General features: G+C 56.6%; 1 protein-coding gene across 9 annotated transcripts in view; it reads left to right on the top strand.

The window, feature by feature from the left end:
• The window catches only part of RERE (arginine-glutamic acid dipeptide repeats), a 375029-nt gene extending 354804 nt beyond the window's left edge, over positions 1-20225 (top strand). For 8 of the 9 annotated variants that reach the window (XM_058674765.1, XM_058674739.1, XM_058674755.1 and 5 more), the window contains 11 exons: positions 11099-11261; positions 12258-12350; positions 12965-13164; positions 13810-13971; positions 14319-14432; positions 14664-15988; positions 16089-16311; positions 16647-17370; positions 18756-18902; positions 19367-19547; positions 19713-20225. In XM_058674765.1, the coding sequence (XP_058530748.1) occupies positions 11099-11261; positions 12258-12350; positions 12965-13164; positions 13810-13971; positions 14319-14432; positions 14664-15988; positions 16089-16311; positions 16647-17370; positions 18756-18902; positions 19367-19547; positions 19713-19746 (3366 nt within the window). In that variant the 3' untranslated portion in view covers positions 19747-20225. The remainder of the gene's footprint in view (positions 1-11098; positions 11262-12257; positions 12351-12964; positions 13165-13809; positions 13972-14318; positions 14433-14663; positions 15989-16088; positions 16312-16646; positions 17371-18755; positions 18903-19366; positions 19548-19712) is intronic. The other variant, XM_058674761.1, reaches the window with a different exon arrangement.
• Positions 20226-25601: the final 5376 nt, after the last annotated feature.

Genomic DNA, 25601 nt, shown 5'->3' with positions numbered 1-25601 from the left:
TAATTCAGGTGAAGACCCAGCTGCTGCGATGGGCCAGGGCTTGGGCGGTTCATTACGGAGTTGTGAATACAGCAAGCAATGTCTGTTCTCATTTCACACTGAACCCCCACTGGTAAGCAGATGCCACGTTGCTTTTCAAGTAACCTTAGCTAATTGGCTAGATGTGGGGGCTTACCGTTTACCCTGAGGCACAGATCAGTCCTGTGGAGGAGGGAGTCTTGAGTTTTTACTGTCATAGCAGATTTCCCATCTGCTTGTATTTATCTCAGTTTGGGGGTACTACACGAAGAGATTTTCTTACCTCTAGAACTGAGTCATCCGTTTTCATGAATGTCGGGGACTTGTCTGTGGTACCTGGTGAAATGCCTAGTTCCCATGCGCTGTGTCTTGTACCCATCTCCGTTCCGAATGGGGAGCATCAGTCTGTTGTGCTGGGAACTGCTCATTGTTGCTCAGCATGGGGTTCACGGGGCTGTGTCCCCTGTTCCCTTGCTAATGGCAGGGAAGGAAGGGAATCAAGACTCTTGGCCGGATGAGTCATGAAATTGTCACAGATTAGTGAGCCAGTGACCATGGAAGAGTCTTGGCCCTGTGGCCCCAGGGAGATGGCATGTGCATGGCATCTATGTAGGCAGGCAGTGAGAGCAGTGATGCCAGAGGCCTGGGGCCGGCAGGTGGCGGTTGGGAAAAACCTCCTGGGGGCTGTGATGGTAGATGGAGCCACGGGTCCAAGGCACATGTGGAGCTGTGTCAGGTGCGCAGGGGCCCCTCAGCCCTCCCCCTTGGCTCCTGGCTCAGGCAGAAACATCCACCTTTCTGTTCTCTTTCACAGCCACGGTTTGACTTGTGCTGGGAAGTGAAACAGATCAGGAAAACGGCTGGTTGCTGAAGTCTTGCAGCTGCAAGCTCTTGATCTCAAGAAAAATTGTGTGGGCCCTCAGGCCAAGCAGCAGGGCTGCAGAGCCTGACTGGCGGTGGCCTTGCTCTGCATGGCTCCTGTTAAGGCAGCTGTGCCCAGCAGTACCGTCTCCATACAGGCGCAGCTTGGGCTCAGATGGTGTTGAGCATGGATGCCTGGGCTCCAGAACTGGTTCTCAGTGTCTTCCCCCAAGAGCACTGGAGTGTGTGGCCGAGGTCGCTTTTGGTGACAACAGCCATGGTGTCTGCAAAACAGGCTGGCAAGATTTATTTGTTTATTTGTTTGTTTATTTATTGGTAAAGATTTATTTATTTTTACTGGACAGTCAGATTTACAGAGAGGGGAGAAGGACAGAAAGATATTCCATCCGCTGGTTCACTCCTCAAGTTGCCACAATGCCGGAGCTGAGCCGACCCGAAGCCAGGAGCCAGGAACCCCTTTCGGATCTCCCACATGGGCAAAGGATCCCAAGGCCTCAGGCCGTCTTCCACCACCCTCCCAGGCCACAAGCAGGGAGCTGGATGGAAGTTGAGCATCTGGGACGTGAACCAGTGTCCATAAGGGATCCTGGCGCATGCAAGGTGAGGACTTCTGCCACTAGGCTACTGCACCCGGGCTATTGGTAGGATTTTGATGCAAACATCAGTTAAATGGCCAAGGAAGCTCCCAGCTCAGCTCTGGGTGGTCAGTCTCTGGTGGCAGCATTGTCTTCTGCATTCCCTTGGGTGGAGTCCTGCCAAGGAAGCCAATTCCCTAAGAAATGATCAGACAAAGGAGTCCCCAGAAAGTAACTCCTGCGCCAGCTGCAAACTTGCAGGCCTGTTGGAGTCAGCTGAGCACAGTGCCATGGCCTTTCACATTGTATGTAGTTTCTGAATGATGACCCGGAGGATGCCTGCTGGGGCCAGCTCAGCCGTGGGAGGTTCGCCTCATTGCTGCAGAGCTGAGCAGAGTGAGTGGTCAGTGATACACTGGGCGCTGCAGGAGCTTCTCCTTCATGTCTGCTCACAGCTGTTGGTCTGTCAGGGCCTTCTTCCTCCCCACCCAGTCCTTCTGGGGGAGCCCCTCTGTGGGAGGTGCAGGATGTCTGCCCAGCTACAACTGACAGGCAAGTTCGGCCCCACTTGTAGGGGAGGGGCCAGCCTGTGAGTGGCCTGGCTGTCCTGGCCATATTCCCACATTGCTCCCCTTTGGCAGCTGTTCTGCAGCCAGCTCCGCTGCGGCCACGACAGGATGCCACAGGCTGGGGGCTCTGCCACCGCCTTGGTTCACACGACTCCTCCAAGGCCCCACTGCGTCAGGATGGCCATCTTTTCCCTGTCTGTTATGTGCGTATCTCCAGCCCCTCCTGTTGGGTTAGGCCCCACCTTCATGCCCAGGACAGGAGCAAGTGGGCATGGGGTGGCATGACCGGTGCCAGGGTAACATAGCTCCCCACCCCCCGCAGTTCTGTGCTAAAAAAGGCAGTAAAGCTCTTGGCCACATGTCTGAGACAGGAGCTGCATGGACAGAGGTTGGTTGCCTGTCTGGATTTTTCTAAGACTTTGCCTCAGGTTAAATCCAAAATTCACGCAAAAGAGATGAAGTGTCTCGCACCTGAAGAAGCTGTGGCCCTGAGGTGGTGTTTTTGCTCTGAAGAACTTTTGTTCCTTTTATTAAACAAACATGATGCAGTGACAAAATTAAATGCCATTTTCCTCCTTTCTTTGTAACGAGGAAATCTGGCTGGTATTTTAAAATTTAGTGTGAATTTTTATGATCATTTGCTGTATGTCCATAAAAGTCATAAAGTATAAAACGCAGTGTTACTAGAGTGGCTTTTCTCATTTCCTGGCAGGCATTACATGCTTCCAATACAAAAACATTTTTATCATAACTATCCTTTCTGGGCTCAAAAGTGGAGTTCCCTGCAGCCCCTGACATTCAGTGATCATCCGGGAAACGCGCAGAGGTAACTGATGATCCATTCCCAGCTCCTGCAGCGTGCCACCTCTCATTCCTCATCTTTTGTCCTGTTTGAATCGTGACAGTGTTACATTGCCAGTGTGTGTTTTATTGGGTGGCCCTGATGGATGTCGCTTTGATGCTGTGTGGGGACAGTGCAACAGGGCATAGATGAAAAGCCAATAAATAGAAAATGTTTATGAGGTGGAGAAGGTGGGCTTGAACAATTTTAAGAGTTTCCTTTTTCCTCCCCTTTGCTGGTAGCATTGTGGTTTTGGTACTGAAACTAGAAAACATTGAAAAAGGTGCTGTTGGGGCTGGAAGCCATGGCAGTGAAATCCCCCTTGCCCTGGTGCTGAGCTCCGGTCAGTATGCATTGAGGAGGTAGTGAAATGGTCAGCTGTGGGAGAGCAGAGTGACATCAACCTTTGAATTCTCAGGGTGTGGGCGGCCCTACTGGAATTCAGTTTCCCAAGACTGGCATTATTACATTTGTAATGCTGCTGGTTTCTATGTCAGTGACAAGCTTAGGGAAACCAAAGCCAAAGCCTGTGAGTGGACTTGGTGCGTGGGCTTCCTCTACAGAAGTTACTGCTGCTGAGTTGGGGCTGCCTGGGCCTGCGGGCCAGAGGCCAGCGTGGCGGGTGTTGGGCAGCTCCGTGGCACTCTGGAGCTCTGTCTTCAGATCAGTCATTTCCTTAGCCAATGTTTTTTTTCTTGTTATTATTGGTTAAGTGAAAGAATCTTCTTGCTGTGTGACCAGTAGGTAGGCTTTTTTAACGACAGCAGGATGCACTCAGAAGAGCGCCTCGTGGGCCCTCAGACACCTCCGTGGCTTTGATCACAGTTCCAGCCAGTGCTTAAGGAGACACAGGTAATTCAGAAAGCAGCTTTCTGGGCGGCTGTGTGTACAGAACCTCCCCCCTCCGAGCAGACCCTCCTCCTCCCAGGTGCACCGTGTGACTGCCACCTGCATCCAGCGCTTCTGGGCCCCGCAGATTCCCATCGGTTGGTTAACAGGAGGCCTCTGCTTTAATTACAGGAGTCATTACTGGAAGACGACCAGTTGCCTGCTGGAAAAAGCAGCATAAAGGTGGCTGCCTCTAAACATAGCTGCTGGCTCTGCCTGGCACCCAGCTCCTCACGTCAGCTGTTTGGAGCAGTGCTCAGAGCCAGCCCCTGAATCAGGAGGCTGTGAGAGGAACGACTTGCCTGCCAGGGAGCTTCATGGCCTACACCTAGTAGTTGGCCAGGAAGCAAGGCAGCTGGAGGCGCTGGTGAGGTTGGAGCTTGGAGGGGCCGCATCCAGAGCCCTGCAGCCACAGCAGCTTGTACAGGACACAGGGCCCCAGAGCAGACCTGCGTTTTGCATGGCCTTGACCGCTGTCCACCCGGTGTGTCGTCCTCCCACCTTAACTTGGCCCCTACAAAGCTCGAGACCGTTGTTTGCTGGAACTTCTCCTGGGGAAGATACACTCTGACGTTGCACATCCAGGAAAGGCTGGTATCTTTATTTCCGTTACCTGGGCCACTGCCAAGGAGCCACGTGATCACTTGGTCATTTCCTCCAGCCACCCTGGCAGGGTAACAGCTTTGGTTCTACTGTTCCACCTTGGCACTGAGATAGAAGGCACTGTATAGAGATTACTGGCTGTTCTTTTTCTGGCAATCATGTTAAAATATTCATTTAGTATAGGAACAGGTAATCATCTGTCTTTAAAGAATTGGAATACTTTTTTTAATATATTTTTATTTTGAATTTTAAATTATGTGGTATGATTTCGTATAGGCTGGGATTCCCCCCCGAACTCCCACCCCCCGACAGATACTCCCCATTTTACTACAGTGGTGTAGTCCTTCATAAGGAATCATAATTCTATCAGTCTCTTATTTAAGTGTACCCTGACATTGTTGGTACAATGTCGGACAGTCCAGCGTCCCGTTGTCCACACATGGCCAACAGTTTCACCGGCAGGGATGCACGTTCCAGTAGTCCCCCACGTCTGTATATGGTAGACCCCAGTACTTCACCACTATGCATTTCCATAATTGAGAAGAGAAGCCAGTTTTGTTTATTCCAAATAATTTCTTTTGTCAAATTCATTACTGGCTCATGGATTACACGGTGGCATCATTTTTCCCAAGAGACTTTAGTGTTTTCTTTTTGTCACTCATATGTTGGTTACTCAGTGGTGCATTTTTTCATGGTGCTGTAATTTGTTGTTGATGTTGCTGTTGTTGATGTTCTAACTCATACCAGTTGTTGACTTTGTTTCATGGAATACTTACTTTTTTTTTTTTTTTTTTAAGATTTTATTATTATTGGAAAGCCGGATATACAGAGGAGGAGAGACAGAGAGGAAGATCTTCCATCCGATTACTCACTCCCCAAGTGAGCCGCAACGGGCCGGTGCGTGCCAATCCGAAGCCAGGAACCAGGAACCTCTTCCGGGTCTCCCACGCGGGTGCAGGGTCCCAAAGCATTGGGCCGTCCTCGACTGCTTTCCCAGGCCACAAGCAGGGAGCTGGATGGAAAGCGGAGCTGCCGGGATTAGAACTGGCGCCCATATGGGATCCCGGGGTGTTCAAGGCGAGGACTTTAGCCGCTAGGCCACACCGCCGGGCCCTGAAATACTTACTTCTAAGTGCTTGATTCCAATCCTTGCAGTGAGTAGAAGTGTCTCTCTGGCCACCCTGTCTCGTGGCGCCAGCTGACAGTGGCACGTTAGGGTTGAAAGGCCTGTGAACAAGCCAACCTGTTTTCTGATCATCAGCACCTCCTACCCGCAGCGGTCATGCCGTAAGGGAGGGGCGGGAGGGGAGGCACTGCTGGCATGCTGAAGGGCAGCGGGATGAGGTGGGAGGATGTGTGCAGGGTTCTGTCCCATAAACTGGAGCCTGCCTTGGCTTGTCCAGCAAGTACTTGCTGGGGATGGCTGACTGGCCCAGGAACACGCACCTTCTCAGGGTTGTCTAGACTTCTCTAGCTGATGTAATAGTAATGCTATGTTCAAATTATATAAAAAAAAAATAGACTCAATCTTGGTTGTACCCTTATGCTTCTAAAATGGGACAGAAATAGTTGACTGACCTGCCTCCCAGAAGATCCAATCTGAGGAGTTAGCACTGGGAGACCACAAGGGGCCAGGAGAGCCCTTGGCTGCTGTACCCCATGCTGGGAAAGCTGAGCATGCTCAGAGAGCTTTGCAGTGCCTGCCTCCAGCCATTCACACCCTGGGTTGCCCTGGAGACCTTGCCTCCTAAAAAGGTTGTTCTCAAGTTGGGCAGAACCGAGCTACAATTCTCCCCTTAGCATTGTCACACCTCTCTGAGGGAGAGGCCGTGGTGGCTGTGTCCAGGTGTTTGTGCAGAGTGCCTGCAGGTTAGCTGACCAGGAGGCTTGGTCAGGCCTGCTTCTGTGGCAGGGCTGTCAGCTCCCACCTGCAGCCCCACCTGCTGTTGACACAGTACCATATGTCGCCTGTCCCTCCCCTCCTAGAGTGCTTTGTCAGCCCGTTCTTTACCCAAGGTCAAGCAGGGCTGGGCCCGGCCATGCCAGTGGGGCCGTGTGGGGGCTGCTCCCCTCCCTCCAGGTCATGAGGGTGCTCTTAGAAGGCGGCGGCGATGGCATCTGTGTTGGTGAGACTGCCTACCTCAGGAGAGCTGCAGTCACTGCCCTGAGGAGGAGGAGGAAGCACCCCAGGCCCCTGGCCTCTGGATTCCAGGAGCCTCCTCCTTTGCTCCTTGTGATATCGCTCCCAGCCCAGCCCCTGTCTCACACACACGCACGCACACACGGTAGCCTAGTGGTGGCTATTTTTCTAACCTCCACTGAATGTGTAGCCTGAAATAAACCTGTTTGGGTGGAGACTCCGCATCTGGGAACAAAGCTCTCAGACTGTCCAAGCTTTCTGCAGATGCGCTGTGGGAAGATCCGTCCCCAGCAGGCAAAAGGAAAGGGGCGAATGTGCTGAGAACAGAGCAGAGGGGCAAGGGCGCAGCCCCGAGCCGCAGGTGCCTCCCCACTCCTCCACTTGCCTTGCCCAGACACTGCGGCAGTGTAGTTCATCATGCTGTGTGCAGTCACAGTGCTGAGATGGCAGGTGTGTTGGCTGGGGACCCTGTTGTCAGATGAGGTGAGAGGCCTTTGGTGTTGGCAACATTATGCCTCGGTGTTTGCTTGCACGCGCAAGCGGGAGCTAATTTGCAAGGCCGCCTTTGTGGAGCTGCCTTTTGATCAGTGATTGCCTCTGTTAATGTTTCAGTAAGCTGTTGGTTTCGGCAGCAGCTTTTGTTCCCTGAATTTATGTGCAGCGGGCCTCCGCGGCACAGGCTCTGCATGTTTGATTAACTTCATTTCTGATGAGGCTGAGAGCTGCTTCACTCCCTGTTTGTAGAAGCAAAGCTTCCTGCCATGTTCTTTGGTTTGTGCCCAGGGCCCTGCCACTGTGTGGTCAGTCGTGTGCTGCCTGGCCACCTTGGGTGAGCTCCATTCCAGTGCCTAGTCTCTTCCTGGGTGTTGCAGGGACTGAGAAGTAGTGGATAAAACCTGGGGTGGATTTGTTGTTGTTTTTTTTTAAATCATCTTTGGCATATAATTGGCTTATAAAGCCTATCTGATACATATGAAAAACAGCCAGTTTTTCAAAAGACTTATTTAATTGAAAGGCAGAGTTAGAGAGGAGGCAGACACAGAGAGAAAATCTTCCATCCACTGGTTCGGTTTCCAAATGGCTACAACAGCCAGAGCTGGGCCAGCTGAAGCTAGGAGCCTGAAACTCCATCTGGGTTCCCCAAGTGGGTGCAGAGCCCAAGGATTTGAGCCATCCTCCTCTGCTTTCCCAGGCACAGCAGAGAGCTGGTGGAAGTGCAGCAGCCAATGCTCAAATCCATGCCCTTGACGGGATGCCAGTGTTGCTAGTAATGATTTAACCCACTGTGCCACCCTGGCCCTACCATCCACTTTTAATTGCATATTTTGATGGATTTTGATAGTTTTAAATATACATCTATTTATAAACTCTACATATGATAACTTTGTATAACTATTTTATCACCCCAAAACGCGTAGGCCCTTTTGCTGCAGTCTCCTTTTCTACCCTGCCCTCCAGGCTCTCGCAACCACTGGTCTGCTTACTGTGCTGAAGATGATCCTTTCTGAAGTGCAACCACACTTGTGCACCCTTCTGTGTCTGTGCAGTAGTAGTTCTTTTGATTGCTAAGTAGTATTTCAGGCAAGTCACTTACCCATTCTGTTAATAGGCATATGAGTTGGGCCATTAAGAATCATTCCATGGGCAGGTACAGTGATTTCAGTGCTTGATTCAAGCCCTCCATTTGTGATCCCTGCCTCCCATGTCAGGCCCCTGGCTGGAGTGCTGGGCTCCGCCCTCAGTGTTTCCCAGCCCTGGCTGCTGCAGGGCTTTGGGGATAGATCTCTCTCTTCTCTCCTCCACCTTTGCTGTTCTGCTCCTCGCCAAGAAAATGAGAAAGCAAAGGGTGTCAGTGAATATTGGTGTGAAAATGTTGGCTCTGGGATGTGGGAATTGAGAGTCTGAAGTGGCAATTTGACCACAGTGCTGTGTAGCAATCTCTGTGTGAGCATGTTTCTCTTCCCTTTGGGTAAGCGCCTGTGAGCAGAACTGCCGGGCGTCTGATAGGTGGCTGGCTAACTCTAAGAGTGGCTGCCGCGTTTACCGTGGGGTCGGACCAGTTTGCCCTCCCAGGAGCAGTTCCAGTCACTCTCACACCTTGTGCGTTGTTCATTTTCTTCTCCACTGTGATGCCAGACCTGTTGATCCTGGCATGCAGACGGAAGTGCTCCTGGACGCTGCCTCCTTGGTGGGAAGCTGTGCCTTCCCTGTTGGCTGCAGGTCGGTGTTAATTTCCACGGCAGTCTTCCTCCTGCGTGTCCTGATTCCTGGGTGGACAGAGCCTTTCTTCTGCCTGGTGCTGGTCTCGTTTTCTCAGCCTCACTGAACTCTGGCTTCTTCTCCAGCCTGCAGGTTTGGAGACAGTCATATCTAGCCAAGTGAGGCAGTGTGTTGCTTGAGTAAGACTGGCTAGCAGAAAGCCCCTCCCCACAGCTCCCTCCTGGTTGGTTAGTTTTTGTTATTCTCTCTCTCTTAAGATATATTTATGTTTTGATAATTTATATTTGTTTTATTGGAAAGTCAGATTTTCAGAGAGAAGGAGAAATAAAGATCTTCCATCCACTTGTTCACTCCCCAAGTGGCCAGAACAGCTGGAGCTGAGCTGATCCGGAGCCAGGAGATTCTTCCAGGTCTCCCATGTGGATGCAGGGTGCCAAAGCTTTGGGCTGTTCTCTACTGCCTTCCCAGCTCACCGGCAGGGAGCTAGAACGGAACTGGAGCAGCTAGAATATGAACCATACCCATATGGGATCCAGGTGCATGCAAGGCAAGGACTTTAGCCACTAGACTACCACACTGGGCCCTCCCTCCTGGTTTTGGTCCCTTCTGTCTCCTCCAGCTTCACATTGCCTCCAGTGTCTCAGATTTGCTTTGTTTATGAACCTGTACATTGATTTAGAGCTAGGGCGAAGGACCCACTTTGGGTTTTTCTCATTCTTCCAAGTGTTGGAATTGGGCTGTCATTGTGGTGGAGTGTCTGGAGGTGACCATGGCCAACTGTGACTTCTGTCTCAAATGTTCTCATATCTTTGTGTCAGAGAGATCCCTTAGCCTTCCAGCAGCTTCATGACTCTCTTCCCTCCAGGCAGTACTCAAGGAGCCACTTAGATGAACAGGTCTTCGAGGAAGGAGTGACAGGAGCCAGGGGCCACACTAACAGAGTGTGGCCAACAACTCTAACCATATGGTGAAGTAGCCAGAATTCCCAAGGATGTTCCTGTGTTTGTCTTTATTCAGGTACCCTCTTGTGGAACTGAGGGTGGAGAGGCGAGTGAGTGTCAACACAGGTGTGCTCACTGTGGCGGCTCCGTGGCCTAGATGGTGCTCATTTGATGCTGTGCGGCAGGCGTGGGGTGGAGCACCGCTGAGGAGGCTCCAGGCAGTCAGAGGCTGCCCTGCTTCACTGCCTCCCCTCGCGAGCGAGTGACAGCTGGGGTCCCGCTTAGCGAATGCCTAGCCTGGGAGGGAGGGCTCTGTATGGCCTCATCCACCTCGTCTCATGGCGTGCAGTGACCTTGACCCTGGAGCTGTTTCCGGTGAAACCCATTCTGCTTGGGTGCTGAGTCCATCAGAGGAGCTGGTTGCTTGGTGTCGACACCTCTTCCTTCAGCTTGTCGCTGTCAGTCTGTAGCTAGGCGCTCATCCCAGACCGTGTCCTTGGGGTGAGGCAGTAGTGTCACTGCCCGGGCTCTGGGGTCTGCTGAGAGAAGTGTGATCCAGGCTCTTGCGCTGCAGTGGTGCTCTGTTTGAAATCCAGCTGAAGACATTGCTTATGTAGGCCAGGGTTTGTGGGCCATTTGTATGCAGCTCTCTGTCAAGTTGAATTTGCTGTACTTTTTTTGTTCCCTTTCTGACAGGCCGTGGAAGAAAGAGTCATTCGAGCCATAAAGGCTGAGCTCTGGGCACGTGAGGTTTCATTTTTGCATCAGCACTATTGTGGGTCCACCACCTCGCAGTGGTCTTTGTGAAGCCCAGTCCTGGCCTTCAGGACTTGCGCCATCTTGTCCAGGTGTGGGCATTTGACTTGAGGCCTGTGGAGAGTGGAGCAGTAGTTTGCTTGGATGTGAGGGCTCTGTTCTTCCTAACCTTCCACTGGGCCCAGTTCCCTGGCACCATGGCAGTTCGGTTTGGTTGATGGGTCGTTTCTGGGGTAGTCTTAACTGGCCAGGCATTTCCTTCTCACGCATGTGTGATAGCCTTGGAATGCTGTGAATTAAGCAGCCTGTATATGCACACGCCTGTTGACGCTCAGACCCACCACCCCCCACCCCACTCCCGAGGGACAGCAGTCTCCGGAAGTGTCTTCTGTGTGCACAGCCCTGACAGTGTCTGGCCCGTGGTGGCCACCCCTGAGTGGGACTTGTGGGAGTCTGGGTGCCGTGTGCTGTGGGGCTGAGCAACAGGCCCTGTTGGGGTCACCGTGGGCAGCTCTGTGTCTGTGTTCCTTCAGTGAGTTTGGTCCCCTCACAGCTCGAAGGACAGCCCTCATTTTCTTCTCCAGTAGTGGCAGGCACCATGGAGAACCTGCAAGAGCCACACGGTTCCTCAGCCCACCCTCACAGCCAGCCCTTCTCGTTGGCAGGGGGAGCTGATCACCTTCTATTACTACTGGAAGAAAACGCCCGAAGCGGCCAGCTCGCGGGCCCACCGTCGTCACCGGAGGCAGGCTGTGTTCAGGCGCATCAAGACCCGCACTGCATCCACTCCTGTCAGCACGCCCTCCAGGCCTCCCTCCAGTGAATTCTGTAAGTGGGGGTCTTTGCACCGCAGCAAGTGGTGGGGGACTCTACATTCAGCACCCACTGACAGCCCAAAGCATCCTTGTCTGTAAGCTGTGTGAGTGTGTGGGGAGTCGAGGTTTAGTAGGGAGAGTATTTTTTTTTTTTTTAAGATTTATTCACTTTATTACAGTCAGATACACAGAGAGGAGGAGAGACAGAGAGAAAGATCTTCCGTCCAATGATTCACTCCCCAAGTGAGCCGCGATGGCCGGTACGCCGATCCGATGCCGGGAACCAGGAACCTCTTCTGGGTCTCCCATGCGGGTGCAGGGTCCCAAGGCACTGGGCCGTCCTTGACTGCTTTCCCAGGTCACAAGCAGGGAGCTGGATGGGAAGTGGAGCTGCCGGGATTAGAACCGGCGCCCATATGGGATCCCGGGGCGTTCAAGGCGAGGACTTTAGCCACTAGACCACACTGCCGGGCCCTAGTAGGGAGAGTATTAAAGATTATTCATACATTTCAGTATTTATAAGAAAACTCGCTTCCTTTGAAGTCTGTGAGTCTTGGCCTTAGCCTGTGGCAGTTTTCTGCATGCTGGAGTCTACCACAGGGACTCGCGTGTGCTGTGCCTGGACGGGACAGTGAGGTCAGCTTGACCCTTACTCTGCTGCTCTTCACTGTGCCCACCTTGTGCACTGTGGAGCCCACAGCCTCGCGCCCCGACTTCCAGCAGGCTGCCCGTGCTGACAACCAGAAAGGATCCCAGGGTGCCAGGAGGCCCAGGCAAGGCTCCCATGATGCCCTGTCCCCATTCAGATTCTCCTGTGTGGGCATCAGGGCCCATGCCCGGGGGTGTGCAGGAACAGCGTTAGCACCCCCTCATGCCAGCCAACCTTCATGAGTACTGTCCAACACAGACTGGTGGTTAAGAGCCTGGGACAGAGCCGTTGGCCACCAGGTTGTGGGTCCTGTTCTTCTACCAGCCTAATGGCGTATTCTCCCCTCCCCTGTGTGCCCAGTGGACCTGAGTTCTGCCAGCGAGGATGACTTTGACAGTGAGGACAGCGAGCAGGAGCTGAAGGGTTACGCCTGCCGCCACTGCTTCACCACCAGTAAGTACTGCGGCCCTGACCTCGGCATGTGGCTGCCTGAAGGTCCACCTAGAGCTGTCGCTGATTGGACATCTGTGCATCATTGTCTTTGGGGTTGAGAACAATTTTTGGTTTCTTTTTCAAGATTCATTTATTTTAAAAGCATAGTTAGAAAGGGAGAGGCAGAGACAGGTCTTTGATCCACTTTTTTTTTCTCCAAATGGCAGCAACAATTGGGTCCTGCAGCAGGATGAAATCAGGAACCTAGAACTGCATCTGGGTGTCTCTTCATAGGAACAGGGACCCGGGCACATGAGCTGGGGACTAGACTGGAAGTGGAGCAGCCTGGACTTAAACTGGAGGTTGCCAGCATCTCGGGTGGCAGCTTAACCTGCTGCGCCAAAACTGTGTCTAGGAATCTTTTAATTTCATTGCCCTATTTACACCTCAGTGTGGAGTCCTTACTGATGAGTGGTGGGACAGACTCGCTTAAGTTCAGGGGACTCTGGTGAGGGGCAGGGCACGCTCCTGCAGCCCTCTCCTGACAGGGCCCCACACCGGAGCCTTGGTCCAGACCTCCTCAGGGAGAGAATGGTTTCCTCAGCTGGCACCCTCACCGCTCTTTCCTCATGAAGCCTCCAAAGACTGGCACCACGGAGGCCGGGAGAACGTCCTGCTGTGCACCGACTGCCGCATCCACTTCAAGAAGTACGGCGAGCTCCCGCCCGTCGAGAAGCCCGTGGACCCGCCGCCCTTCATGTTCAAGCCCGTCAAGGAGGAGGAGGATGGGCTCAGCGGGAAGCATAGCATGAGGACACGGCGGAGTCGGGGCTCGGTGAGGCCACCTGCTGGGGCCTGGCTGCTGCCTGGCTCATGCCCGCTGCTCTTCTGTCTAGGAGGGCCAGCTGGGGGCCATCTTGAGGGTAGATGCAGGCTCCCGTGTCACGTGCCCTGGCCTGGGGACCACTCCCCTCCACTCTGTCCTGTCTGGCTGCTGTGCGCTTCGCAGGCTCCTTTCGTCTTATTTTAAAATATTTGATCTGGTTTTGGAAACTGCTTGCCCGCTCTTCAGCCGTGCAGCCTCCTCCCTCAAGGGGCTTGTTTTGCTGCCTGGGTCTGCGGCCAGGACTTGGGCAACTGAGGCTGTTGTTGGGGCCTTTGGGCAGGTGGCTGTGGCTGTCCACCCTCTGCTGTCCTTCATGTTGTCTCAGGGCTGTAGACAGCCTGCCTGGCTTCTGCTCACTTTGAAGGGAGCAGGTGTAACAACCTTAACCACGGCCCCCAGTCTCTGAGCCCACATGGCTCTGCACTTCCAGGGCTCTGGTCCCAGGAATGGCTCCTCCTTCTCTGTCACCTTCCCCGCCTGTCCTTAGCTGCACCCTTAGCTTCCATGCCTGTTTTGCCAGACTGGGATTGGCCTCAAGACTGGTGGGGGCCACATGGTGCTGGGTCCTCACCAGTCCCCGATCTGGATGGGCAGATGTCTACACTACGCAGTGGTCGCAAGAAGCAGCCAGCCAGCCCTGACGGTCGCACCTCGCCCATCAATGAAGACATCCGCTCCAGTGGCCGCAATTCCCCCAGCGCCGCCAGCACCTCCAGCAATGACAGCAAAGCGGAAACAGTGAAGAAGTCTGCCAAGGTCAGGGGCTGGGGTTGGGCGGGGCTGCCCTTGGCATCCCTCATATTAGAAAGCAGAGTTTCTGGAGCTGCTATTCAGCACCTCCAACGCAGGCTGTAGGTCATTTGTGGAGGGCTGACGGCTGTAGGTACAGGCCTGAGGCCTGGAGAGAGAAGGGTCCTCCAAGGATGCCCTCTTTTGCGAGCTTCCCTGGACTTCAGGCAGGTGCCCTCCCCACAGGCCCTGGTGCCTGTGCCCTTCTGGCTCACCTCTCCTCTGCTTCTGGTGAGGGAACTGTTGAGGGAGAGAGTGTCTGCCATTGTTAGCTCCCCCCATGGCCTGACTGCTGCTCGTGCTTCCCACTGTAGAAGGTGAAGGAGGAAGCCTCATCCCCGCTGAAGAGCACCAAGCGACAGCGCGACAAGGTGGCCTCCGACACGGAGGAGTCGGACAGGACCAGCTCCAAGAAGACCAAAACCCAGGTGTGCGTTGCTGCTGGCCCTGGGGCTGCCTGAGGAGCTTTGACTAGGCTGAGTGCTGTCTCTTGGGAGCGGGGAGGGGTGGGGTGGCGGCAGGGGAGCGAGCAGGAAGGGCCCTCAGCCCCCGGGCCAAGGTAGCTGTTGCCTGATGACGGAGGTCTCTGTATGCTGTCCCTGGCAGCGCAGGGCAGAGGCCTGGCTCCCAGGCTGCCATCGTCCCTTCTCTGGCTCTAGGAGATCAGCCGGCCCAACTCCCCATCGGAAGGTGAAGGGGAGAGTTCAGACAGCCGCAGTGTCAACGATGAGGGAAGCAGTGACCCCAAAGACATTGACCAGGACAATCGCAGCACGTCCCCCAGCATCCCCAGCCCCCAGGACAACGAGAGTGACTCGGACTCATCTGCCCAGCAACAGCTGCTGCAGGCCCAGCCCCCAGCCCTGCAGGCCCCCGGGGGGGCTCCTACCACCCCCTCAGCAGCACAGGCCGGAGCATCCCAGCTCCCTACCCCGGGCCCTACAGCCTCTGCCACTGCACCCCCTGCGCAGGGCTCCCCTGCAGCCGTGCCGCCTCCTAGCCAGCCTCCAGCCCCGGTAGCACCTGCTGCACACTCGCACATCCAGCAGGCTCCTGCCCTGCACCCTCCACGGCTGCCCTCGCCACACCCTCCAACTGGCCAGGCACCAGCTCCCACTCACAGCCAGCCCGCCCTGCACGGCCAGGGCCCACATGGCCTACAGGCCGGTCCCATGCTGCAGCACCCAGGGCCCCCCCAGCCCTTTGGCCTTCCTCCTCAGACCTCCCAAGGCCAGGCTGCCCTGGGCGCCTCCCCAGCCACCGCACACCCTCACGGCACCTTGCAGCTCCCAGCCACCCAGGCAACATTGCAGGCGCAGCAGCCCCCGAGGGAGCAGCCCTTACCACCAGCACCATTGGCCATGCCACATATCAAGCCCCCACCCACCACGCCCATCCCCCAGCTGCCAGCACCTCAGGCCCACAAGCACCCTCCTCACCTCTCGGGGCCATCGCCCTTCTCCATGAATGCCAACCTGCCACCCCCTCCAGCCCTGAAGCCCCTGAGCTCCCTGTCCACACACCACCCGCCGTCAGCTCACCCCCCTCCCCTGCAGCTCATGCCCCAGAGCCAGCCTTTGCCCTCCTCTCCTGCCCAGCCCCCTGGGCTGACCCAGAGCCAGAACCTGACTCCTGCTGCTGCCTCCCACCCCCCAGCCAGCCTCCACCAGGTGCCCCCCCAGCCCCCATTTGCTCAGCACTCCTTTGTACCTGGAGGCCCACCCTCCATCACCCCTCCCACCTGCCCCTCCACCTCCACCCCACCTGCGGGGCCCAGCAGCTCAGCCCAGCCGCCTTGCTCTGCCGCTGTCTCTTCGGGAGGTGGCATTCCAGGGGGGGCCTCCTGCCCGCTCCCCGCTGTGCAGATCAAGGAAGAGATTCGCGATGATGCTGAGGAGCCCGAGAGCCCCCCGCCCCCTCCGAGAAGCCCATCCCCTGAGCCCACGGTTGTGGACACCCCCAGCCATGCCAGCCAGTCTGCCAGGTATTGGGTTTCGGGAAACCAGGCATGAGTGTGCAGGAGAGGCGGGCAGGGGCTTTGGAGAGGAGGCGGGGCCAGGAGCAAGAGTCGCGGCCTTTCCTAGGTTCTACAAACACCTGGACCGGGGCTACAACTCCTGTGCACGGACAGACCTGTACTTCATGCCTCTGGCTGGCTCCAAACTGGCCAAGAAGAGGGAGGAGGCCGTCGAGAAGGCCAAGCGGGAGGCTGAGCAGAAGGCCCGGGAGGAGCGCGAGCGGGAGAAAGAGAAGGAGAAGGAACGCGAGCGCGAGCGGGAGCGGGAGCGAGAGGCCGAGCGTGCAGCTGTGAGTTGGGAGGTGCTCGGCTCCAGCCTGCTCGGGAGCAGGAGGATCAGCTGCAGGCTGTGCCGTCCCAGGCCTTGGGCACAAGTTGAGTTGCATGTCTCTGAATTGGCTCCTCAGGCACTCAGCAGGTGCCAGTGATGCACTGTAGTGCCCTGTGCTCACCTGCCTGTGCCTCAGAGACCTGTCACCTGTGTCACTGCCAGGGGTCGGGGAGGAGCAGCAGGGGTTCCCCGTGTGTTACGAACGCGGAACCAGGAGGCAGGGCCGACCGTGATGCACTCCAGCCGGGAGCCCACACGGTGTGCAGCCACCTCTCACCCCCTCCTTTCCTTCAGCAGAAGGCGTCCAGCTCAGCACACGAAGGCCGCCTTAGTGAGCCGCAGCTCACAGGGCCGGGCCACATGCGGCCATCCTTCGAGCCACCGCCAACGACCATTGCTGCTGTGCCCCCCTACATTGGGCCTGACACGCCTGCCCTCCGGACCCTGAGCGAGTACGCTCGACCCCATGTCATGTCACCCACCAACCGCAACCACCCCTTCTACATGCCCCTCAACCCCACTGACCCCCTGCTGGCTTACCACATGCCCGGCCTCTACAACGTGGACCCCACGATCCGCGAACGGGAGCTGCGGGAGCGGGAGATCCGCGAGCGTGAGATTCGTGAGCGGGAGCTGCGGGAGAGGATGAAGCCGGGCTTCGAGGTGAAGCCCCCGGAGCTGGATCCCCTGCACCCGGCCACCAACCCCATGGAGCACTTCGCCCGGCACAGCGCCCTCACCATCCCCCCTGCGGCTGGCCCACACCCATTTGCATCTTTCCACCCTGGTCTGAACCCTTTGGAGCGTGAGAGACTGGCCTTGGCTGGCCCCCAGCTGCGACCTGAGATGAGCTACCCTGACAGACTCGCGGCTGAGCGCATCCACGCTGAGCGCATGGCGTCTCTGACCAGCGACCCCCTGGCCCGACTGCAGATGTTCAATGTGACCCCACACCATCACCAGCACTCACACATCCACTCTCACCTCCACCTCCACCAGCAGGACCCTCTCCACCAAGGTGGGTGTCCTGGCCTGGGTGCAGAGGGGATGCCAGGAGTGGGGAGGGGCACAGGTCCTAAGCTGAGATGGAGCCATCATCCATTGTCATTGTGCCAGAAACTGCTTGGTGGAAAGGAGGCCTGGCCTGGCTCCTGGTGTTAGAGGTTCACCCCAGGGTGGAGTGCGCCCATTGTGCCCTCACCTGGGGAGGCAGGATCAGTGCCCTGCGAGGCAGCAGCGCGAGAAGCCAGGCCCATCTAGCTCAGGAAACCAACTTCCTACTGAACTGCCTTCCCGGTGCCATAGTGGTCAAATCTGCCCTTACCTCCTGTTAGTCATCAGCTTAGGACTTTGGAGACCGAGCCCAACCCCTGGGCCTTTGTAGGACAACCCAACTGTTCCCAGACTGTAATCTCTCTCTGGCTGACTCTGCAGGTCCTGGTGGACCGCAGCACCCACCTCCCAGCCAGCCTTGGTGCTGGCTCAGCCTCTGGGCTCCGCAGCACCAGCCTCCCACTCACACGTTAGGCTCTTGGTCCTGTGTTTGGGGTGGGGAGAAGCAGGTGAGGGACAGGACCTTGGAGCCTTGGAGCCCCAAAGGTCCAGGTGGCCCCTGGTGAGAATGTTCCATGAGAGCCAGGCTGCACCGTCCTGTCTTCCCAGTCAGCTGACCAGCTGCAGGATGGCTGGTCCAGACAGCTCAGTATGGACTCCAAGCTAGGCCAGGCTGTGCTCACAAGCAGGCAGGTGGTAGGCAAGGGGAAGGGTGCGTGGAGGCCTAGTTTCTCTGTTGCTGTCGGAAAACTGACTGGCAGGAGGCCTTGGAGGAGCCATCAGATGGAAAGCAGACGCCAAGGGAGAGCCCGATTGCATGGAACCCTGAGCAGGCTCCTGGAGACGCCAGTGCTGTTGGATCCCTGCCAGCTTATACGACAAGCAGGCACCATCCCAGCACCACTTTATTGTGTGTCCCTGGGCCTGTGCCTGGTGGGGTTAGACTGAGCCTCCTTTGGCCTGCACTTGCTCTGCTGGCCTTGCTTAGCCACCCCAGGGAGGCAGTCCAGGCAGTAGGATCCCAGTCCAGCCGGCATTTGGGACATGAAACACCCCCTGGGCAAGATTGGGTTCCTGTGGACCCGGCAGGTACAAGTCAAGCCGAGCTGGCAGCCAGGGGGTTCTATTGATGGTAGCTTCTTAGTAGGGAGGGCCAGGGTCACCAGTAGAGAGTACTTGGGGTTCTGCACTGCCTGAAGGTGGAGCAGCTAGGTGGTAGTGCCTGCCCTGATGACCAGGGCCCAGTTCAGGGGAGGAAGAAGTTGCTGGTGATTCTGCCACGGAGGGCAGACACTGGAAGAACCCCTGGAGCCGTGCCCTGCTCTGTATCTGGACTTTGTCATTTTATAGGATCAGCAGGTCCAGTTCACCCACTGGTCGACCCCTTGACTGCTGGCCCTCACTTGGCCCGCTTCCCCTACCCGCCTGGCACTCTCCCCAACCCTCTGCTTGGACAGCCACCCCACGAGCACGAGATGCTGCGTCACCCAGTGTTTGGTAAGGATGGGTCTGGAAAGAGGCGGACGCCAGCTGGAGTGTGGTTGGAGGTCTTGGGGGTGGCTGTGCCACAGTGTGCGTTGGCTGTATTGGTGAATGGGGTATCTGTGTGGGAAGAGGCTGCCCTGCCCTGCTCTCAGAGGGCTCTGGGGGTAGGTGGGTCACAGACACAGAACAAGACTAAGTCGCCCTCCCCGGAGCAGGGCAGCGACGGTGGCACAGCAGGGGAAGCACCGGGTTCCGCTTGCAGCAGAGCCTAAGGCATGAGAGTGTTGGGCATTCGTAGGCCCTTTCTCTCCCCAACAGGTTATGTTTTGACGAGTCCCTGCCCAGCAGCCTGTTGCCCCTCACGGTGGGGCATGGGAGGGGCCTGGGCCTGGCCAGTGGTGGCAGCTGCTGGATACACTGTCCCGACCTTGGTGCTGGGCTCCGACCGGCTCTAGTGGAAACTCTTGTATTGGCAGGCACCCCCTACCCCCGAGACTTGCCTGGGGCCATCCCACCCCCCATGTCGGCCGCCCACCAGCTGCAGGCCATGCATGCCCAGTCCGCGGAGCTGCAGAGACTAGCCATGGAGCAGCAGTGGCTGCATGGACACCCCCACATGCACGGTGGCCACCTCCCGAGTCAGGAGGATTATTACAGGTAAGGAGGTGGAGCGGCAGGTGGGACAGCCCTGTGGGAGGCCATGGGATGAGGGCCAGGGCTTGCCCCCTCGGGGTCCTGGCTCTGTCAGCTGCCACAGGCCTGGCCTTGCCCCAGTGGCCAGGCCCAGTGGCCCACACTCGCTCTTGTGTTTTTTGCTCCCAGCCGACTGAAGAAAGAAGGTGACAAGCAGTTGTAAGTTGCTCAGCTGTTAGTGCTGCTGTGGAGATACCAGGACTTTTCACAGACAATAGGAGCTGCAAAAGCAAAGAGAGTATCTTCTAGATTTCTTTATATATTTAAAACCCCACGACTACAACCGTGTCTCATCCTGGTGTTCGTTTGTGGAGAGGAGTCCCTGGAACGTGGGCCCCCTGCATGCCCCCAGCAGCCGAGCCGGCCCTGGGCGGGCTGAGCCTTCAGCGCACTTCCTGCCACCCTGGGCTCTGGCTTTAGTGTTCTCCTTGAGTTCTTGGTAGGTGCTAGCGTCCGGTCCTCGCCCTCCACTGAGTGTGCTGGAGCCCACGGGGCGGGCAGACAGGCAGCATATGTGTGGGATCCAAGAGCTATAATTTTTAAAAAATCTTTTATTTTAATACATTGTAGGAAATCTTCATAATTTGAAAAGTTCTGCAGCATGGCTTTTTATGTCTGTAAATAAATAATTTTAGAACAGCCTTTTTTTCCTTCCACAAACTACTATTCTGATCTATTTTTTCCAGCCATGTCACTACTTGTGAATTCCTACCAGCTATTGACAGAATACAGAGTTGATTTTTTAATAAAAAGTTCTATATAATTCTCCCTTTAATTAAAGGGACAGGAGGGCGTCACCGGTGGCAGGCAGGCAGCAGCTTGGGCCTGGGTGCCCTCGCGGCAGCTGCAGGGGGCAGGGGCGGCCTTCGGACGCCGTGCTGCCCCCGGCGGCCATGCTTGGGCAGGTGGAGCTCTTTGGTTTTGCACAAGGAGAACAGGAGCTGAATGTTGGTGTTCTGTTCCTGGGTGTCCCCTGTTGTTCTGTCTGCAGGGTGGAAAGCACGTGTCTGTGTGTCTGACTGTAGGTTTCCTTCTAGAATACTATGCACACACATTGGATTGTTCTGGATGAATTGCCTTTTTTAGTACTCTGGAAATTTCATGTACATTCTAGAAAAGTCAAGAAAGTGGTTCCATGCAAATAACTCAGCACACGAGAGGCCCAGGACACACACTTGCCAAAGGAATCTGCCAGGGACGTGCGCCTCGGTGCCCGGCGCCGCTCACATCTTCCATGAGGCCTAGGCTGCTGTGAGAGGAGAGGCCCTGGTGTGAACAGGCTGGAGTAGCCCATGCATGGTGGTCACCCTGGGCTGGGAAGCCACTGGCTCCCACTCCCCATCCTAGAGGTGGCTCTAGGAGTCCCAATGACACGTGTGAAGTGGGTGCCACCATGCGGGAGCCAGGCCACTGGCGTGGCTGTCCTGGGTGGATATGGCACACTTTCTCCCAGACAGAGGGTGGGGACGTGGTGGGGGCCAGGCTTGCGCCAAGGACAAGGCTGCTTCAGGCCGCCTCCCTCGGACTCTGGAGGCCTGCTGCCTCTGCCTGTGTGTGGCTGGACAGGCAGAGACCACCCTGTGGGGCGGTGGACGCCAAGTGCATGCGGGAACCAGGCATGGGCAGGCAGAGGAGGCCAAGAGCTGGACACAGACCCAGAGGTCTGCGCTCAGGTTCAGGGTCGGGGTTCACTGCATCAGGGGCGTTTCCCGTTTCTGTTGAATAGGTTTTGGTTTCATTTTTTACAGACAGGATTGTGTGTCTGTTGGAAATACTGGTAGTTCTTTTCGTTGTTTTTTCTCCCATTCCATTCCTGCCGTAACCTCAGTTCTTAGGGGTAAGGGGCACAAGCTCAGTGAGCCGGCCACGTGGTTCCAGGTGAGCGCCTGCTGCTTCCAGCCCGCCCCTCCATCCCTGTAGCTTCCTTCTTGGGACAGCGTGGCTGCCATTCAGTGGAGCTTCTCTCCTCTCCCTGTCACCCATTTTTCCAAAGAGAAAGAGTGAAGGACTTGAAGTCTGAGCTTGGAAACTTGTCTCAAGGTGTTCTCTTGTTTCCTTTAGTTCTCTCTCCACCCCCCAGGGGAAGCACTGAGAATCTCTAGCCAACCCACGCCCTGAGCCCTCCCCAGTGGAGCCAGTGGAGGCCCCAGCTCTGCGGGTCCCCTTGGAGCCGCCCTCTGGTCTCTGTGTTCTGTGTGTATCGTTCAGTGTTGTCGAGGTTGCTTCCTGTTGCACTGCGGTAGGCGCAGAGCAGAGCAGACCCTCTGAATCCTACGTTTCTCTATCGAAGCTAAATGTAAATATGAGTAGTTGGCCTGAGACAGCAGTGTGAGCAGAGTAGACGCCCAGAAACCGTGACTTCTGTGTTCTCTCCGTTGGAGTATTTTGTAATTTTTTTGAAATATTTGTGGACATAAATAAAACCAAGCTACACTATACCACCAAGGTGTTGGCCAGTGCGCTATGTCTCATTCTTTGGGGGTGCAAGGACACGTGGGCTGTTGCCTGCACCCCAGGTTCCTGCAGGATTGGGGGCGGGGTGCAGAGAGTTCGTTGTTCCCTGCTGCTTTGGATCCTGCTTACCTTCCAAAGCTGCTTCCAGAAAGATCCATGTCTGGGAGGAGGGGTTTCTCAGGTCTCAGTTCCCTTGCTCTCTGGATAATTCTTCCCAGGTTGGGATGGGGGCTTGGGCATTGGGGCTGAAAACACACCAGTGCCCCACCCCCTGTGGGTCATGTGTGCCTCGGTGTGCGGGCTCTGCTCCCAGCCCAGGAGACGGGATGGATTTGGCCCCACCTGGGTACAGTGGCCTCTCTTGGTGGTACTCCGCTGCCTGTAGTACCTTGGCTGCTGCTCTGAGCCCTGCTGGGATCCCACCCTGACCCCAGGCCAACTCCCGAGTTGGCTTCCAGGTGGAGAGGGCAGCAGTCGTGGGACTGGAGCTGTGGTTTCTGACTGCACAAAGCTGTGGGCCGGTCCCGGAAAGCTGGATGCTCACCTTTTTATCTGGGATTCCCCGATAAGGTCCTGGACATCAGAGGGACATAGGATGAGAGCAGCATGGAAACCTCACCCTTGGGACCCAGCAGGGCCTGCCCCTAGGGTGAAGGCTGGGCTATGGCACGTTCCAGGCACTGCCTAACTCTGGCCCCACCCTGGCAAGGCCAGCCATGCATACTAATGGTCTCAGGCCCATTCCTGGGCTGCACAGCGGGTCATGCGCCAGGAGCCGAGGGGTGGGGTGGGGTCTAGGCACATCCTAACAGGCTGCTTAACTGGACCGGGCTCCTGGTAAGGCCGCAGCAGCACATGACAACGCCAAGGGTTCTAAATTCACAGCACTGCTGGGCCGAGTGGTTACAAAGGCAGCTGTTCAGACGTGGACTTCCTCACCTTGGGACGGGGGGCGTGCTGGACACCTGTAGGTGAAAGGCAGCGAGGTGCTGGCATCTGGTGCTGCTCCGTCGTCAGCCCCTTTAGCGTGGGCATGTGGTACAGCAGGCCTTGTAGGTGGATCAGCCCAGGCCCCTGGAACCGCAGCCTGAGTTCCCAAGAAGGCATGTTCTCGCTGGGGTAAATCGAGGTCACTTCCCACAGGGGAAGGACTTCCGGTCCCTTGTAGATGAGCACCATGAGGGTAGCAGCTGGAGCGCGCTAGGAGCCCCTGCCAGCCTGGGGCCTGGCGCAGCAAAATCGGGGCACAAACAGCAAGTTGTCACCCTCAGCCTGGGATCTAAAAGATGGCCCCCAGCTCAGCCTGGAAGTTGGTGTGGGGCCAAGCTCATAGACCCCAACCCTGAGGGAACTCAGGACGACCTGCCCATTGGCCTGTGGAGAGTATGAAGTCTCCCCACAACAGCCATGGGGGTAGAGGGTGTCAGCCAGATCAGCTGTGGGGCAGGCTGGCCATGCTGTAGGTTTCCTGTGGAGTTGACAAAGCAGACCCTTCTCTTCCCTAGTAGGAACCGGGCCACAGGACCTGTTGTGACCACAGGTGCAGCCCGCACCCCTTGGTGGCCCTGCTGAGCTCCAGCCACAGTCATCCACTGGGCCTCACACTGCTTCCTCCTGCCACACATTTGGGTCTTGGAGGATTCTAGCGCTCCTGTGTCTTTCCAAATCCACATCTGGGTCCTGTTCTCTGCCTCTTCGACCATGTGGTGGGGGACCCTCCATCTGGCACCCCTCCTGCTCGGCACCTTCTAGTGGTCCAAGATGTGAAGCAGGCGCTCTGGGGCTGCAAGATAGGTGGGTGAGTGAATGCCCAGGGGGCCTGGCAGTGGTAGGCTTCGGGTTGTGGGTGTGGCTTGTTGGGGATCCTTTTCCCTGATGGGGGCAACTGAGCCTGACAGGATTACCCCTTCCCCCACTGCCCAACCTTGCCCCCACCAGAGTAATCACCTTGTCCTTTGATGGCCTGCCTGTCTGCTCTTGGTCTCATAGCCCCTCTGGCCCCACTCCTGGTAAGCAGCTGTCTTAGAAATTGGCATTGAGCCTCTGGTGCCCATCCTGGGGAGTCAGAGTTAAAAGGGGACTGAGGGAATCCTGAGGTCACTGGCCTGTGTCTGACCACCCTGGTTGCAGAGCCCAGCCAAATCCACTCCCAGTCCTGGCCACCAGGGGGCAGGAGTTGCACAGGCCGGGTAGATGCGGGATCTGTTCCAGAGAGAAAGTCCAGGGTGTTCTGTGAAAGAACGGCCAGTTCTTGGACCCTGCAGCCAGCCAGGCAGGTCAGAGATCCAGCGGCAGAGGGGGCTCCTGGCAGTGCTGTGCTGAGGCCCGCAGTCTCCCCTCAACAGCTGGCTCTCCCATCTCCTGAAGCTACTCCTGAGCCATCTGCTTCTCACGCCTTTGGTTCCCTCTTCCACAACATGGCACCACAGTGAATAACAGGGACACAGTGTGCTGTGTGTGCCCTGCAAGCCCATACCAGGTGCAGGGGCCCATGGAGACTATAGCCATTCCCTGGCAGTCCTGTAGCCCAGCATGTGGGTGCTAGGTGCCACCTCAGTCCCCTGAATTGCCACATGCTTAGGGATTAATGCTCCATCTCCTTCCTGAACGCAGGCGCCCAAGGCCAGAGCCGTTCCCACTGTGAGGCCAGTCAAGGGGCTTCCCACACCAACAATGCAGGTTTTGCCATCGGCGTGAGGCCACTCTGCCTCTCCCCTCCTGGTGAAGTGTGAGGCTTTCTCAAGGGCATCCCCTAGGAGTCAGGGGTACCCTCAGGGCCTCCACTTACTCCTAGGGGTTTAACAGTGCCATGCTTGGTGGTGTCCCTGCGTGCCCACCCAGGACTGAGGTGACAACACCCCCTTCCTGCTGTTGTGTGGATGTGTGTGGCAAGGGCAAGTCTGACGCTGCCCAGCCCGAGGCGGCTCCTGACCACACTGTCCTGCCTGAGTGGGTCTCCAGGAGTCGACATCATGGTTGCTGCCGGTGCCACCTGCCACAAAAGCCCTGGGAGCTGGCCCCAGGGCATGGCCCCTCCTCGCTGCCTGGAGGAAGCTGAGGACAAGGCCATTCCCTTTCACGACCTCCCAGGAGGAGGGCCAGGAGCAAGACAGGGTGTGTGGGGGGCTGCTCCCTGTTCTCCATCACCTGCAAGTCTGCACAAGCCCCCACACTTCCCGGAAAACCACGAGTTCTTGGGTGGCAGAAGGGGGCTGTGATTCCAGATGAGGTGGGGCACTGGCAGGAGGCTGGTACCAGGTACCCCCAGGAGCTGTGACATTTAAAGTCCTGCTTCACCTGCTCCCTGTCGCCAAGCTGGCCTGCCACAACCCCTGAGCTCAAGGGCCTGCTGACCCCACTGCAGAGACTGCGGGGCACTAGGCAGGGAGGACCTGGGCTGACCAGAAGGGTTTGCCTGCAGGCAGGGCGTGAGCTCGGGGTGGCTGGGCCCAGCTGGGACCTTGGGAGTTCACACCAGTTCCTCAGCTCTCTGGAAGTCTGAAGGAGAGGGGACTGCTCCCCTGGCTAGAGGTGCAGGCTGGCAAGGAAGGGGCAGCCAGAGGC

Source organism: Ochotona princeps, chromosome 2 (genome assembly GCF_030435755.1).
Source record: "Ochotona princeps isolate mOchPri1 chromosome 2, mOchPri1.hap1, whole genome shotgun sequence".
Classification (NCBI taxonomy): domain Eukaryota; kingdom Metazoa; phylum Chordata; class Mammalia; order Lagomorpha; family Ochotonidae; genus Ochotona; species Ochotona princeps.
The sequence above is the reverse complement of the archived record's forward strand: the minus strand, read 5'-3'. Positions and strand labels throughout refer to the sequence as shown.